This window comes from Lissotriton helveticus, chromosome 2_1 (assembly GCF_964261635.1).
Source record: "Lissotriton helveticus chromosome 2_1, aLisHel1.1, whole genome shotgun sequence".
NCBI classification, from domain to species: Eukaryota; Metazoa; Chordata; class Amphibia; order Caudata; family Salamandridae; genus Lissotriton; species Lissotriton helveticus.
Genome location: NC_136059.1, coordinates 1637033380 through 1637050285, shown reverse-complemented (window position 1 = coordinate 1637050285; position 16906 = coordinate 1637033380). Strand labels below are relative to the sequence as shown.

Here is a 16906-nt window from a genome sequence, read left to right as displayed (position 1 = left end):
GAAATTTCACTTTAATTCAAAATCTTTAAATTGCCTTAAACGATTTTTCAACAAAGCTGCCAGTCAGATATGAGTTTCACCAATGTATTTGTATATTATTTTGTGTCTCTTGCCTCAGAATCCTCTCTTCATTGCAGGGTAAACTGGAAGGAACATATGGCCTGACCAAGATTGTAACATGAACTATAAGACACCTCAGGAAATTATCACTATTTTGGCCATGTCTTTTTGACCACATGATATTGGGCATCAAAGAAAACCGCTGTTGTTATCTTGAGGTCTTACTGGATTGTGGCAAAACCTTTATTACTAAAAGGATTTAAACATTGAAACCTCTGTCCATCATTTCCTTTGGCAATAATTCTCTAACATACATGGATATCAGTAGTTCAGTCAATCATGGATTCAAGAGCAAAGAAAGCTAATGCTTCCCCTCCTGTTAATTGTACTGGCTGTTCATTACTTAGGGTGTCTGAAAATTAGAAATAGGACCTCGGGTAGTATCATCTCTACAGCTAATTTCGTACCCTTTGTCTGATCACACTGTAAAAGGTTTTCAATCAGTCATGTTCATTGGAGCTGGAAGGCTCTAAGGCCACCAATCATACACATTGTATGATTCCGTTCACATTCTCTGCACATGACATGGGACTAAGCCCCTCGAACCCCGAGGTTTACTAATATCTGTCTGTATAATGACAGATCTGCAATTGGTCACACCTGACACAAACAGCTCACTTCTACAATTATTATAGTCCGTGTGAAATCTTAGAACCAAGAGGACAGTCACCCCTACATGACACACTTGTGAAGGCTGCGTATGACAGAAGTGTGTCGCAAAAATGCAGATAATACATGTTCATAAATAGGGTAGCAGACCCGTAAGATCTACTCATTGGTCAAGGTGCTTACTCTGCTACATCTTCGATTCCCCACACTTCCATTCTTCTGTGACTCTTACAAAAGGGTTTCCCCCAATTGATGAAATCTACATCTTCAAATTGCTTTTTGCAAGTGAATGCAGCAAACTGAATATGCCAATACTGATGGTCCAGCCCAACCCTTGAATCAACTTTTTGATGTTGCACCCTTGAGCTTCTGCTCCCCGCCATTGGTTGCTGAACTGCTTGAAATAGTAATGGAGTTGTTCCTAAGTTCCTAACTCCAGCTTCGTCGGAGTCTACCCCTTACAGTTTGCAAAAGAAGTACAAGGCTCCTAAGCAGGATTCTTTCTTCGGACGTTATTGTGATTGTTGACGACAGCAGGAAAACATAATCCCACTTTCCCAACTTCCTCAGTGACTCCTTAGAAGGAGAAGATGGATTTGGTAGGCAGGAATTTCTGCAGTATAGCGGCTCCTGCTATGGAATCAGTCTGCATCACTGCTCTCCTTGCATGGTACGATAGGGCTCTTTGGGAGACTTTCGAGATTTTAAGTCAAGTTACCTCGAGAGGACTAACAGTACTTATCAGAAGTACTCCAAGAATTTGTAATTGTTTCTAACCAAGCGGTTAGAGCTGCTGCCAACCTAGTTGCACTTGGCGATTGTCATGGTCTGGTTCTTCGCCAAAATTCATGGCGCCCTGTCACTGGTCTAAAGTTAGTGGCTCAGCAAAGGATTTTAAATCTCCCTTTCTATGGATCAACTATGTTTTTTGCTTTTTTCAGACAAATGTAGTGTGTGGATTCTGAGGTAGAAACACTAAAAAAAGTTGGCTTAGAGAAGCATACTGTTTACAAAACACATTTTGTTAACCTTTATGACTCCTAGTTCTGACTCCTAGTGCTAATATCAAAGAGGTCAAGGCACTCCGTGGCCCTGCAAATACCATCAACAAGAACATGAAAAATCCCTAAAGCATCTATAAAACACTAGCGCCCACAGGAAAACCCTGCAGAGATACTACACTCTTTCTCACTACCCCTTCTATTCTCCACTCGAGTTGGCAAAAATATCAGCAATCATCTGGAAAAGATTACGACTGACAGATGGGTGTTGATTGTTTTAGAGAACGGCTATTCTCTGAAGTTCAAACTACTATCTCTGTCCATTCATCCAAATAAATCTTCTCGATATCATTTAGACCTGCATTGTCTGGAAGTCAGCACCCTCTACATTAATGATGCTGCAGAACCAGTTACAATGCACAATTAAGGGAATGGAGATTAATCCTTCTACTTTCTGATTCCGAAGAAAGAGCAAAAGCAGGACTCTCATCCTATTTTTGACCGCAGGACTACGGATAAGTTCATAAAGAAAGCTTCCCTTTGGCACTTCACCAAATACACCCTCGACTCTTTCGGGGAATTAGAGGTGTGCCATAGATCTTCAAGATGCAAACTTTCATATTACCATCATTTAAAAGCATTCAGATTCTTGATATTTCAAGTAGGCAATGTCCATTACCAATACAAGGTCCTGCCTGATGGCCTAAAATCTGCCCACAGACTTCTTCAAAGTGCATTTTCATTCCTGGCAGTACACCTAAAAAAAACAGGAATGTATGTCTTCCCCTACCTGGACTACTGTTTCATAAAAACAATAGCACCTCAAAACCCCCACTTTGTCACTTTAACATGCCTATATTGCCAGTTGGGCCTCAGAGTAAATGACTCGGAGTGTACAGTGACTCCAGTACAGTCCATCCATTACATGTGAGCACGAATAGACACAGTAACATAAAAATTGTATTCTTTGGAGCAGAGACTGTGTTCTGCCAGTCTTTTAAAAGCGAGATGACGGACAGCCCGTCAGATCTTGTCACTCCTGTGCTCGGTCGCTTCAGGCATCTTTCTTGTTCCAAACTCCCATTTGCAGATAATGCCTTTGCAGCAATGACTGAAAGGTCAGTAGATCAGTTGTGAAAACTCGCAGGCATTTAGGAGGTCAAATTGACTCTGTCACAGACTGCAATTCACTCCCATTCATGGTGGTCAGATTGTCACATCTGTTTAAGGGTGCTCCTTTTCAGCAAGAAGCATTCTCTGAGACTACCATGACAGATTATTCTCTCCTGGGCTCGGAAGCCAATATGAATTGTCTTCAAATTCAAGAACTGTGGTTGTCAAAAGAAAAATCCTACCTTCTCAACCTCCTGGAGTTGAGGACAGTTCATCTGGTCCTGAAGTAGTTCCTCTCAACTTCACTGTGTCTTTCCTGCTTGTTCAGACAGACAACAGCCCAAAAAGGTATTATCTCAACAAACAAGGAAGCATGAGATCCAGAGCGCAGTCTCTAGAAGCCCATGCTATTTGTGAAGGTTAATTTTAAGGTACCAGCACATTACAGAAGTCTACCTACCTGGAGTCCACAAAGTACAAGCGGATTCTCTAATTAGGCTGATTTAAGAAAATCTCAGTTTAGTATTAAACAAAGTTCTGGAAATGAGGTTTTACAGACATATAAACTTATTTGCAATTGCAGACTATAGAAAGTTCCAAAATTAGGCATCCATGATTACTAATCCGAAACGGTACAACATTCTCTTTTGATCAGGTGGTATAAGAAATTTGTTTAGGCATCTTCTCCAAAACCTTTTGATCCCGTCTGTGATCATTAAACTAGTGAAGGACACAATGAGAATAATTTGCATAGCTCTGGAGTAAGCATGCCAGTGGAGGTACATCAACCTTCCACACTAGTCCGAACATCCACACAAGAGACTGCATTGCAGATCGGATCTCCTATTCTAGTTTCGGGCCAGATCCTCCATCTCCGTCTTCCATCACTGACCTTGGCTGCCTGGCTCCTGACTATTGGTCCTACCAAATGCCAAGAAGAGGCTGAAAACCCTTCATCAAAAAGATAAGGGAAGTGGGGAATGCAGTCTTCAATGATAAAAGTAAACCTTGCGTCCATATAACCTTACAGGAAAACCCCTTTACAGACTCCCTTTTAAAAAAAAAAGAAAATAACAGGTTCTCAAATATATTGTGTGAGGGATTATGAAAGTTTATTCTACCTTAAAGAGACATTCTCCTCCCTGGGAGTTGAATGTGATCTTATCGAAATTAATTTGCAGCACTCTTGAGCCTGTTCATAAGGTGTCTCAGGCACATTTCCTGGAAGATAGCTTTTCTTGTGACTCATAGGTTTAGTAAAATGTTGTGAGGAACCAATCCTCTGATTTTCATGTAAAGTAAACAGTCTCCCTTATGACCTTTCAGAATCCTGCCACTCTTACTGAAATAACTTTGCATTCCCTTGATTTAAAAAGGATTCCAAAGCTTTATCTTGCCAAAACTAAAAACGTTATGCAACATGACCATCTGATGGTTAATTATGGCCTTATACAAACTGATTTGGCTACTTCGAAAGAGGCAGTATTTCCTTGACCCAGATTTCAGATGAGATGCTTTGATAGGGAAAAGAATCCCTTCACCATCTGTGTGGATAATGCACTGTAGATCTTTTTCCTCCTTTTAGTAGGGACGGGCTTGCTATTCTGTTAACTGCTTATGACCTATATTGATGATCCCCTCGAGAAAAAGGAAGAGTTTCTTACCTGAAATGCTAGTTCTCCTCCAGGGGAGTCTTAATTATAATCTTAAGCATCAACTCTCCTACCCAGAGCAAAGACAAAGGTCATGTGTACTCCTATGATTCATCTTCTCTGTAGAAAAAACGAACTGGCTCAACTGCTTCCTATAGGGCATGATGGGAACTATTAGCTTTACAGTTCAAGCAAAAGGATGCTGAAAGCAATGTCTCTTAAAAATAAGGGACTGCACAAAGAAGCTGACTGTGTGTTGAGGTGGCTCTTTAGATGAAACCAGTGTCCTCTCCTGCGTGGAACTTTGCTTGCTTACATGGAGGAAAGTATTTATATGCTTTTCTGTTTGCAACATGGGCTTCTTAGGTCCTGCCACTAAAGACATACATCGATTGGAAATTACCCATTCAGAGAGAAAGTGTATCTAATGATGCTTCGCCAGTTTTTGTTTTGCCTGAGGCTCAGCTTTTGTACACCTTAGCTGCCGAGCTTTATTCGTACAAGCATTGTTTTGACAGCTTTCTTTGAGATCGAAGATGAGAAAAAATGTCAGTTAAGTAAATTGGGCCTGCGCAAGACTGAGGCATGAACCATTTTATGGCACTCCTCAACCGATGACTTATTAACAAAAAAAAAAAATTTAATGACGTGGTAATTAATCCAAGATGTAGTGTTAAAAACGAAATTGCAAGAATTTTTAATGCTGGTGTATCCGTCGTGTATGTTGGCATTATATATGCAAGTCGATTTTGCATTTAGGAAGTGATTTTTGAGCTGTTAATTTTTTGTCTTTCAATGTGTCTACTTTAGGTGTTGAAACCTCTTCCACAACCAGTAGTGCTACTCCTGTGTCCAACAATTATGATGCGCTGGAAGGTGGAGGCTATGCAGGTGATCCATTGCTTTATGCAATTTTATTTTCTAAAGTTCTTCTGCATATATAAAGAAAGTTATTTTTGTATGATGGAATGATTGTCCTATAAAGTGATGTAAAATGGTTAGTCTGTGATATGTACTATATTTATGTAAGTACTTCTGCAGCTATTCCTCTTTCACCCAGATACATGGGATTCCCCAGTTTTTAGCAAAGTGATTGTAACATTTCTTATACATCCCGATTTGCTGCTTGGGTGTGCTAAGCTTTATTTTGCCCCACATTACTTATGGAGCCATCACACCTCAAGTCCCAGGCTATTTTCCCCTTGAGGAAATGGACGTTTCATTTCACCCTGCATGGATTTGTTGTAAAATAGTGATTTTAAACCTGAGGTTCGGGGACTATTGGGGGTCCGCGTAGCCTACTCGGTGGGGGGGGGGGTCCACAACTGCTTAGAGCATTAAATAATTTGAATAGATTCATAAATATATATATATATATATATACAATAAAAAGCAAAATGTAAAGTTGAACTTTTTAAAACCTACAATAAATATGAAGGAATTTGAAGTTGGGGGCTAAAAATTGTTAGTATCATCAGATGGATTTGTGGGGACAGTAGAAGTGCATCAAATAGAATATAGTGTAGACAATGAGTGGCCTAAATAGGATTTAGAAAAGCTCCAACCTTCCCATTAAAAGGAATTTTTTTTTTATTTGTTGATTTCTTTTACCATTTGTCAGTTAAAATATTTCATAATTTATGATTTACATTTTTTTTAAAGAAAAATATGTAAAATCTAATTCATTATGCACATTGATTTAATAACCTGCTCATGCGGTTTGTTTTTCTATAACGGCTGAGGTGTGGCGCAGCGGCCAGAATGGCTGACTTTGGAGCGTGGGGCTAACAGTTCGATCCCTATTGCTGGAAGCAGATCAGCTCAGCATCATGTGACTCTGGGCAATAGCTCACTTAATCTCCCCAACCGCCCCCAGCACCTTGAGACCCTTAGGGGTGATTAGTTTGTGCTTCACAAATACCGGGTTATAGTAAAAAAGCATTGCACTTCAAGAGTGTCTTCGGACCTACCATATTTCCTGTCTACAGGATAAGGTCACAGTTTGTTTGCCCATACAATGTTCTCGATTATGGAATCTTCACCATCATTTCTAACCTTTAGACTAATCCCTGAAACACACTTATTATGTAAAAAAGTAAACCTTCAAGCTTGTCTTTGTTTATTACATTTGTGGCTAAATCTAGACTGAAGAACTGTAATTTAATGAACCAAATGATCAAAACATAAATTTGTTTTTATTTGCTCTTGTGTAATTAATCTAAAGTAATTTATTTTCTTAATGCATGTTTTGATCCATAGAGTTTAATTCTTCATTTGTAAGTGGTGATTCGCCAACTCATTCAGTTTCTCAAACGTCAAAACCAGCTAAGCCTTTTGGTTATGGTTACCCATCACTTCAACCTGGATATCGGAATGTAGTGCCTCCTCCCTCGTCTGCTCCTTCCAGTATGGCACCGTACCGGTCCGAGTATCAGCCCTATGCACAGGTAAGAACATTTAGTTTAGAAACGTATTTGCAGCCCTCCAGATAAGGTTATAGTAAATGACTGTAATAGTGCAGATTCCGTTTTATTTGTTAGCCATATATGTATTTTATGTGTGAAATGCATCTTCTGTCATAACCTGTTTCTCATTTAAAGAGGCGGGCCACATGTGTTTAAAATACAAAGTTTCATTCTTTTCAGTAAAAAGTGTTCATTTATAATAAACAGGTTAATCACATCTACTTTTTCCACTACTGGCCACACTATGTTGGAATCACTTATGCAAGGATAATGATTTTTCAAATACTGTTGTAAAGAAAAAGATCACAAGTAAAGAATACTATAAACAAGCCAAATGCTTCATAGAATTCAAGCTACTCAGTCATTCACGTGTTTACCAGTAAAATGTGTCTCTCTTTTGTGAAGGGGATATGCCATGACTGTCAAGCCCCCACTTGCTGTGTCATTGGATCTAACTCTATTTCTGAAGGAGCTAAAGGTGCTTCATAAAGTAGGCTTAGCCTGGAGTGCTAATTTTTTAATGAGGTTTATCTAATTTGTATATGACTGGTCCTTTTTGTGATGGTATACACTATAATAGCATGGAGTGCCACACAACTTAGAAGAATCCCCAGCTTGACACATTTGCATCTCTCACTTTTTAGGTCGCGCATACAAACGGTTTTAGCAATTTGTTGGCAGCAGACCTACTGAGTTTGATATATGGGTATAGAGTGGGCTTTGTGTTCTCCACTCACTCATGATTAGGTGACTTTCTTGTCTAGCTCAGTTCCCTGTTCTATGACCTTTATCCTTTTCTTGTTTTTGTCCTCCCAAGGAGCATTTCAGTCTCCTTGTTTTATAGTGAGTTCTATCCTTCCACTGCTGATGGTAGGATCCTACATTGCAATGCATTTTTTTCACACACTCGTCCCTCTCCTTACTGTGAATGCTCCCCCCTTTTTGCTGTCTCTCTTATAAAAATGATCTCCGCCGAACTCCCTCTTGCCACACTTTTTCTAACCACCACATGCTGATAATACAGCGTTGAGTAGCTATTTCTGAAAAGTTTTAAAACTATTTCAAGATGATGCCAGATCCTGAGTTGGCTTTCTGCACGTATGTATATATTTATGTATTTGTCTGGTATTTTTGTAGCTTCAACCTAGCCAAAAGGTAGTGGTGTGCTTTACAATGTCTAAGGTAAGCATACAGGGAACAAGTAATATGGGAGCAGAAGTGTACTGTTAATGCATTGTAAGTTGTTTTTTTAAGCTGGTGTGCCTTTACCTAAATTGAAATTGCGTTGAGGCGGTCCTGATGGATACAAGAATTTTGTTCAAGATCCTGATGCATAGGCAGAGAAGGCATGCTTCTGTGTTTCTTTTTTACACTTCTTAGTCTCCTCTCTGATGGTGTGCTGCTGTGGCTGTGCATAGAGCCACCAGATATGGTATCTTCTCCAGTAAGCCGGAGTGTTGGTCGTGACTGGTTTGTAAATAATGCAGCTGGTTTTGAAAAATGGCTCAGGCCGGCAGTAGAGTCAGTGAACTTCCATTAAGATGAGGGTGATGTGATCTTATTTACTCAAGCCATGGAGTGAGATGTGCTGTGGTATATGGGATGCTTTCAAAAGGACGGTTGGGGGAAGGGGCAGGCAATGTGAAATATGTGGGTCCATGGAACAGGCTGTTAAAATCATCCAGATGCAAGAGCACAAGGTCATGAAGAGCAGTTCTGAAGTTGCTCCGTGGAAGAGATTCATTTTCTTCAGTAAATAGAGCAGGTACCAAGCCACATTTGCTTTTGCCATTGTATTCCTTAAGGGCAAAATTGATGTCCAGGGTAAATCCAAGTGACTTGGCCTTTAGTGAAAGTTGGGGTGCAAAGTTGTCAAGGTTCTTGTTATTGAGCCAGGGTTGTACTATTTGTTTCTTGTTGTTCTTGGCAAAGTACTGGAAATCTATCTTGGTGGGTTTGAGCTTCATGTAGATTTGATAGGGATTGATGGACCGACAAGCAAAGAAGGCGGCATGATGACCTGAAGAGGAATGCAGCATGGGTTCACAGCAACTCACTCCTAGAAGTAGAGGCTATGCCCTTCAATTCCTATCCTCTCCCCAAGACCACTCGCTTTCCTTCTGAGCATGCTTGCCAGCTCCTGTTTCGGTCCTGAGAGTGGAAGTCCTTTCTTGCTGTACAAAGGAGCCAGAGAATTGGTTCATCTGGAAGAGAGAGGCCTGGGATTTTAGTCCTTTTACTTCTTGGTCCACAAGAAGTATGGGGCCTGAAGCCTGTTCTGAACCAGTGCCTCCTGAATCTGTTGATCTAGCAGGTTCCTTGTGTCAAGGCCTGCTGGCATTGAACTCTGGAGATGGATGTCCCCAAAGCTCCAGGAAACACATTCTTTGATCTTCTGGTGCTTTTCAAGCATAGGCACTGTCAGGGGCGTGGAATTTATTAAAATATCTACTTGACCATGGGGCAAGTTGCTTCATAAATCTACTTGTCCTTTAACAAAATCCACTTGTCCCTTTGGTGCCATGTGGTTTGGCGACAAATTATGGCAACAATCTCATTATATAAGAGCTGATATAGCCTCGCTGATTATGCCAGTGCTCATAACATAGTGGTTCTTGAATGCTGGCAATCCCTTTATGTTGGCACGTTTCTGCAGATCTACATACTGGGACTGAAGGTAGTGGTAAGCAATGGTTCCAGGGTTGGAATGCCCTTGACGTCTGTGCAAATCTACTAACTTGCATGTTTTAAGGGTTTTCAACAACTCTTCTCTAATCTTTTCCAATACTGAGAAATGTTGGAAATTTACTCCTGACAATGGCAGACGTAAACCTTCTTCCAGAGTTGGGAAAAAAGTGGTTGATGGGAAAATGACTTTGCAAACACTTGGGTTTTCGCATGAGCAAATCTACATATGCATATTTGCTCATGATAAACAGCAGTTCACAAATATTTTCCAGGAGTACATTTCTTGCCCTACTTCGATAAATTCTTGTAAATTCACGAAAGCCATATAGCTGCACTTAATGCAAGGACATATACCAAGGGTGCACTTTGAGACTTTCTTTAATAATAGGGCCCCTAATTTGGTCTGGCGTTAACCACAACCTTTTGTGTTTATTAAAATTCTCTCTCCCTCTCTCTGTATCGGCTGGCTTCACTGTGAGTGACGGCATTAAGCTCTTTCACACGGAGTATATTGGCACACAAAGTAGTTTTGTTCAGTGGCAGTAACTAATGTGGCAGTGTGTGCTTTTTTAGACCAATTTTTTTTGCTTTTGCCAATGTTTGTTATAATGGTGAGGGCCCGGCAGCTCTCACATCAAGAAGGCTTTACAAAAACCATGCCAAAACAAGTCGCGTATTGGCAAAATTAAAAAGCTGACACTAATTTCAGACCTACTGGCTTTGCCAATGCTTGTTTATTTTTATGTTTCTCATAATCTTATTTAAACTGGTTACACTGATTTTCCAACATGAATATTTTTGCGAAATACTAGCATGCATCAACACATTTTACTAAATGATACTGCAAAGAAATGGTACCTGAAATTTCACAGTAGTTTAGCAAAATGTATTTTTTTCCTACTTTCATTTTTTTAGGAACATTTTATATTGAAAGCAAAGAGTCATTAATCTTGCTCTCAAGCTTGTGCAAATATTTGCATCTAATCAGAGAGCATTCTGGGAGCATTATGCATATCCTCATATTGCTAAACTTTGAAACCGTGAGTACACATTTTTATACTGTAACAGGTGTCAGTAGTGCAGTCAGAACTTACATTTACTTAGAGCTCTCACCCTAATAAAGGCTTTCAATTAATGAACCATAAATACAAATTTGAACAGCATTAACATAGGCGCACAAATAATAACTTGACTTTAGGCTGTGCCCTTCCCTGGCCCTTAATGTGCTACTGCAAACTGGCAGCCAAAGGGTTTGTGCTGCAGGGAGTTGGGCCTACTTGTCCCAAGGACAAAATGCACATTCAAACTTGTTGCCCTTGACCCCAAACAATATGTCCTGGGCGTCGGGCTATAGGAATTCCACATCCCTGGCACTGCTGCAGGTTCACAGTGGTGTCTCAATACTTTCAGCTTGTTGTTCTCCCATTCAGACTGACTACAGCCCCAGGTGTTTAAATGGAAGTTCTGGCAGTCGCTTTGCTTTGTGCTTCGGGAAACCATGTATTCAGGTAGTCATTGCCATGAATATATATTCAGTGAACGATGGCTCTTTGCTACGATCTGGACTTTACCATTAGCATACAGCAATCTTACCTTAGTCCTTCACAGAAGCTTACCTTTATTGGACCAGTGCTTATGAAGGCATTTCTTCCTCCTCACATAATCACAGATATTCTAGCAATGATTTCAGTTTGTCTTACTCAAACTCTTTTCCCAATCCTGCTGGTCTTACGCCTGACAAGCCTATTGAATATTATTGGTGCGGCATCCATAGGCTAGCCACTGCTCAGAGGAGGACTGTTTTACAGTTTACGCACAGCATGTTTACCTACAGTAACACACGCCTTGAACGTAAAATGTTACTTACCCTGTAAGCATCTGTTTGTGGCATGTATGCTGCTGGGGGAAACTGCAGTATTTGCCACTGTGGTTTGCAGAGACCGGGATACCTGCCTGTTGTGGTCGCGCTGACCATACTTGCTCATACCTGCTGACCCAATCAACCTCCCGACTCCTGCTGCCTCGCAGTCAGGACAGCTCTGTGAGGCCGCCAAGCGGAGGGGGGGACTTCAATTACCGGCATCCTTTGCGGCCTGTAGTCGCACCTGGCTCCAGCGCGCCAACCGGCGCATAAATTACAACGACTTCCCCGGCGGAGTGGGGAACCTGCATTATTTGCCACTGTGGTTTGCAGAGACCGGGATACCTGCCTGTTGTGGGCGCGCTGACCATACTTGCTCATACCTGCTGACCTAAGCAACCTCCCGACTCCCGCTGCCTCGCATTCAGGACAGCTCTGTGAGGCCGCCGAGCGGAGTGGGGGACTTCAATTACCGTCATCCTTTGCGGCCTGTAGTCGCACCTGGCTCCAGCGCGCCAACCGGCGCGTAAATTACGACTTCCCCGGCGGAGTGGGGAACCTGCATTATTTGCCACTGTGGTTTGCAGAGACCGGGATACCTGCCTGTTGTGGTCGCGCTGACCATACTTGCTCCTACCTGCTGACCTAATCAACCTCCCAACTCCCGCTGCCTCGCAGTCAGGACAGCTCTGTGAGGCCGCCGAGCGGAGGGGGGAGGGACTTCAATTACCGGCATCCTTTGCGGCCTGTAGTCGCACCTGGCTCCAGCGTGCAAACCGGCGCATAAATTACAACGACTTCCCCCGCGTCGCGGGATCGCGCGCGGGCTCAGCCGAGCTAAGCCCGGGCAAAGGGCGGGCCCTCTTAGGCCCTCGAAAGCCCTCTGAGACTGGACTGGGCCACTGACTTTGATTTTGCGGGGAAGGATCTTACGTATCGCACTGTGAGTTTATAGTTTACTCTTCGGTGCGGGTTAAAGAGCGTTGACACTTTTGGGGCTGTGTGTAGAAATAAGATTATTTGATGTCTAAAGGTAAATGTGATCAAACTGCGTCTGGCCAGGGTACCATGGATAATTACCTGATTAAGAAGGTAAACCAGATTAATAATAACAGAAGGGCTTCCCTAGGCAAGGGGAGTCCTAGGACAACACCGGAAGAGGCGCCCTCTTAGTGGCGGATACACTGATGCCTAATAATCCCCCTATTGAAGTAAGGAAAGTGGTGACGGCGTTAGCCCAGGTACACGCTGTAATGCATGAAGATCGGCCAGATATTCCTATTGAGGTTGTACAGCATGTCCCGTCACCCCGAAGATCGGTTGGAATATATAAAAAAGCACAACCGAGATGTAGGGGGAAGCATTACAAAAAAAGAGTAAATACTGCCAATCTTAAAAAGGGTCTTTCCCTGGATTCAATGATTGGAAGACGATCCTCCCTGGGGCAAATAGGGACTGTACCACCGCCAAATCTAACAGACACTATACCAATACATACTGGGTTAGCAAATACTGGAGATACAGAGGACAATGGAGAAGTGTCGGTTAATTTTGGCTCTGATGTCTCTCTGCTGAGCACACCTTCCAGTACCTGTGTGTCTTTGCTGAGTGTGTATAACAGTATCGATGATGAGGGGCTATCAAATTCCCCTAGATGTTCTATTGCATCCCCTTCTAATACAAATGACATGTCACCACCCAAGGTCAAAATTAAAAAAAGAGGGGGTGGTTCTTTAAAGAATCGACACGCTAAAATACAAAAGAGGGGTTCTACTTCAACATTTAGTGCTGAACGATTCAGTGACTCCTCCCACGGTCCCCTTAATGACAACCGACTCTTCTATCAGCGAGGGTGGTTTGTTGGGAAAAATTGAAACCTTGGGAAAGTCATTAATGAAGCCTCTTATAGAAAAGACTAGTATGATTAACACGCTTCTAGATTTGATTGACACGAAGGTAGAAAAAAATACTCTCCTATTATCGGACTTGGCGAAGGGGTTGAATAATATAAAACCTAAACTAATACCTGTAAAAACGATGTTGGCAACAAAAACAGCTCCACCATGTCTCATTCCCTCTACAAAATCTAACCACGTCGGGAATAATTCAAACTCTCTTTCCCCGAAAAAAGTACAGACACCCCCTTTGCTGAAGAAGAAGCCTTCTTCTAAAGTTCAACTTCCAATTAAAGTAAGCGAGCAAAGGGGCGATAACTTGATCCTAGAAGATAAGGTCAACCTCCGCAAAATAAGGTTATTAAGGATAATGGGGCTGGGAATTCGCATAATACAACCTGTCGCATAGAATAGTTGATTTACCACCAGAAGCTGCCCCATATGTGATTGTCATGGCGGGTGTCCCTGAGCTCCCTTTAGGTACCAGGGAAGACCATCGAGCCTTAAGAAACAAAGTTACTTTTTGGCTATGTAACAACAGACCTCTGCCTGCCCATATTAATGGGGAAATTTTAAATGTTAGGCGTTCCATTTGGGTGGGCTCAAGACCTAAGGACAAGAAAGGGGATGTAATTATCGTAAACTTTAAAGACCATAGAGCTGTCAGGCACATTGGGGATTGGTATAATTCAAGAAGTAGCGATTCCATCTCTACACATTACCGTAGCTACTTTTATCCATATGGCTCAGTTCAACATCCTCAAAATCGGAAAGTAGAAAAGCAGTCCGTTAATAGGTTTGGATTTAGCCATCATGGATTTAACCATCATGGTTACAGTCAAACTCCTTTTCCTCAACCATATAGATCAATCAATTTCCATCCTAGACAGTTTTACCCACCAATCCCGGGCCCTAATTCTGAAAATAACTACTTCTGGGACAATAGAGGTATAGCTCTACCTGCCTATAATATACCAACTAACAATAGGTTTGATGTTTTCTCGGGCCTCGAATATGTGGATTGACACAAGAGGGATACTTGTCAAAATAGAATACCAGGACTAGGGAGGTGTATTGATGAAATCAAGGGAAATGAAAAGTCCAGAAGCTATGGGAGGGCAATGATGATATTATACAAGTAGAAACTGTCCCTACAGAGAATCTTGGGGATATTGATGAAGATTGTTGTAAGACCTCGAGTAACCTTGATTTAAAAGAGGGGGATAAGTGTAGAGGAGTTAGTTCCCCGTGTCATGAAAAGTTTCTGGGTAACGCCTCCCCGCTTGATCTTGCAGCACATGAAAATAGGAAATCCTGTGCATTGCTATTTTGGAATGTGGCAGGATTAAGGCAGAAAATTAGAAATCCATCTTGAGAAACTGTTATAAATGGTTGTGATATTTTGGCCCTGCAGGAAACCTGGTCTACTGTTCCTGTGTATATAAATGGCTATAGAAGTTTCTTTACCCCGGCCGTGGGGGGCCAATCTGGGAGAGCAAAGGGAGGTCTAATTTTGTTTCTTTCAAACCACCTCAAGTATGAGCGGGTATGTTTTACGCCAAAATCTTGTTATTATCAACTAATAACCTTAAGCAACAAGAAGGGAATTAATGTTGTGGTTATTAATTTCTATAATAATATTCCGAAAAATGAAATTCCTATCGCCCTAAGAATGCTGAGGGAGGACATACAACACGAAATAGATAAAAACGACCGGGAACTAATAATTTTATGGGGGGGGGGGGGATTTTAATTGTCCGCTCTGTACAAAGAGAAAACAAGGCATCTGCGGCCTAATGTTAGACCAGGAGATCAGTTTAACACATTTTGACCACTCCTTGATTGGGGATTTATTAAATGAAATATTGTTTATGTATGACTTGGGGTATGCAAATGAATTAGCCCATAAACCTACTCCCTTTATGCCCACATTTATTGGCAGAGGTGCATCATCCACTATTGACTTCATTATTTCATCAAATAATTTTAGCCATAAGATTAATAGGATAAATACCATGGAATTACCAATAAGTGTTCACCTGCCCCAAATAATGGAGGTTGAAAACCCATTTTTTGCACAGCATGAAGATGTGGTCTCCTTATGTACAGCCCCTAATGTGGTTCTTGGGAGACAAAATGGGTATACTCTAAAATGGGGTACGGTCGTACCAGAAATGTTCCTGGATAAATTGTTGTGTGCTTGCTCGAATAGTTTTGCGATTTGCCTGGGAGAGAAGTCTAATAGTGAGCAGATAATAGAGCATTTTAATATAATTGCTTCCACAATTAAAAATAATTTGCGGGTGGAGGTAAAGAAACGGGCAAAGGGTAATAAAAGTTGGTTTGATAATGCATGTACAAGGGCTTTGACTGCTTTGAAACATGCTATTCACAGGACACCCCGAGATCCTTTGGCAATAAGAGGTTTTAGAAAAATATATAATGAGGCTTTAAAAAATAGAAGAAATGCGATAAAAAAGGAGGCCCTAGAAGCTCTATGCGAAGCATCACTGTCCAAGGACGCATCCGCGTTCTGGAGGGCAGTGAACACCCCTTTCCTCTATGACAATTCCAAGGCTCGTATGGAGATTGCAATTAGTGAGGAGGATTGGGTAGAGCACTTCTCAAATCTCTATAGGTCCCATGATGAAAGCCATATTTTAGATCCTTCTACAATGGGTAAGCTAGGAGCAGGGGCCGAAAAATTGGTGATAACCCTGGAGGAAGTTACGATGGGTTTGAAAGCAACGAAGGGTGGCAAGGCCGCAGGTCCTGATGGGATTCCAGCAGATCTGTATAAAGCAAATATCGAGATCTGGGGCCCCATGCTGGTACAGCTTTTTAATGCAGCACTAGCAAGGGTTTTAAATCCGTCTTGGTTTACCTCGGTCATCGTGCCGATATATAAGAAGGGAGATAGACAAAACTGCGCCTGTTATAGACCAATCTCCCTTCTAGACTCATCTATAAAAATCCTTGGGAGAATCATCTTGGCAAGACTTCAAAGCTGGGCTGAGGAGAATGAGATAATGAGTGACCTACAGTATGGATTCCAGAAGGGCATTGGAACAGTTGAACAATGTTTAAACTTAATGACCGTTCAACAAAAGTACACTAGGGTAAAAGGTGAATGCTTGTTTCTTACGTTTGTAGATCTATCGTCGGCATTCGACTGTGTGTCACATGACAAATTGTGGGTAATCTTGAAAGGGCTGGGCGTGGAAGGTTCCATCATCTGTTTTCTGAGAGAATTATACGCAGGAGCCAGAGCATCAGTTCGTTATGGTAGGGGGGGCCAATGTACCAGAAAATTTGGCGTGGGACGCGGAGTACGCCGGGGTGGGTCCTGGCCCCTTTTTTTATTTCTGGTTTACATAAATGGACTTGAGCGCCATCTGCTGCAGGAGTGCAGGGATATGCCCAGGGTTGGCAAGAGATCTATCCCTGCACTCTTGTACGCAGATGATGCAGTCCTAATGGCACGTATGCCCATGGCCCTACA

General features: G+C 41.8%; 1 protein-coding gene across 3 annotated transcripts in view; it reads left to right on the top strand.

Annotated features, from left to right (window-relative positions):
* The window catches only part of SEC24B (SEC24 homolog B, COPII component), a 722844-nt gene that overhangs the window by 145284 nt on the left and 560654 nt on the right, over positions 1-16906 (top strand). For all 3 annotated transcript variants that reach the window (XM_078676584.1, XM_078676585.1, XM_078676583.1), the window contains 2 exons: positions 5306-5386; positions 6755-6942. In XM_078676584.1, coding sequence (XP_078532710.1) covers positions 5306-5386; positions 6755-6942 — 269 coding nt within the window. The remainder of the gene's footprint in view (positions 1-5305; positions 5387-6754; positions 6943-16906) is intronic.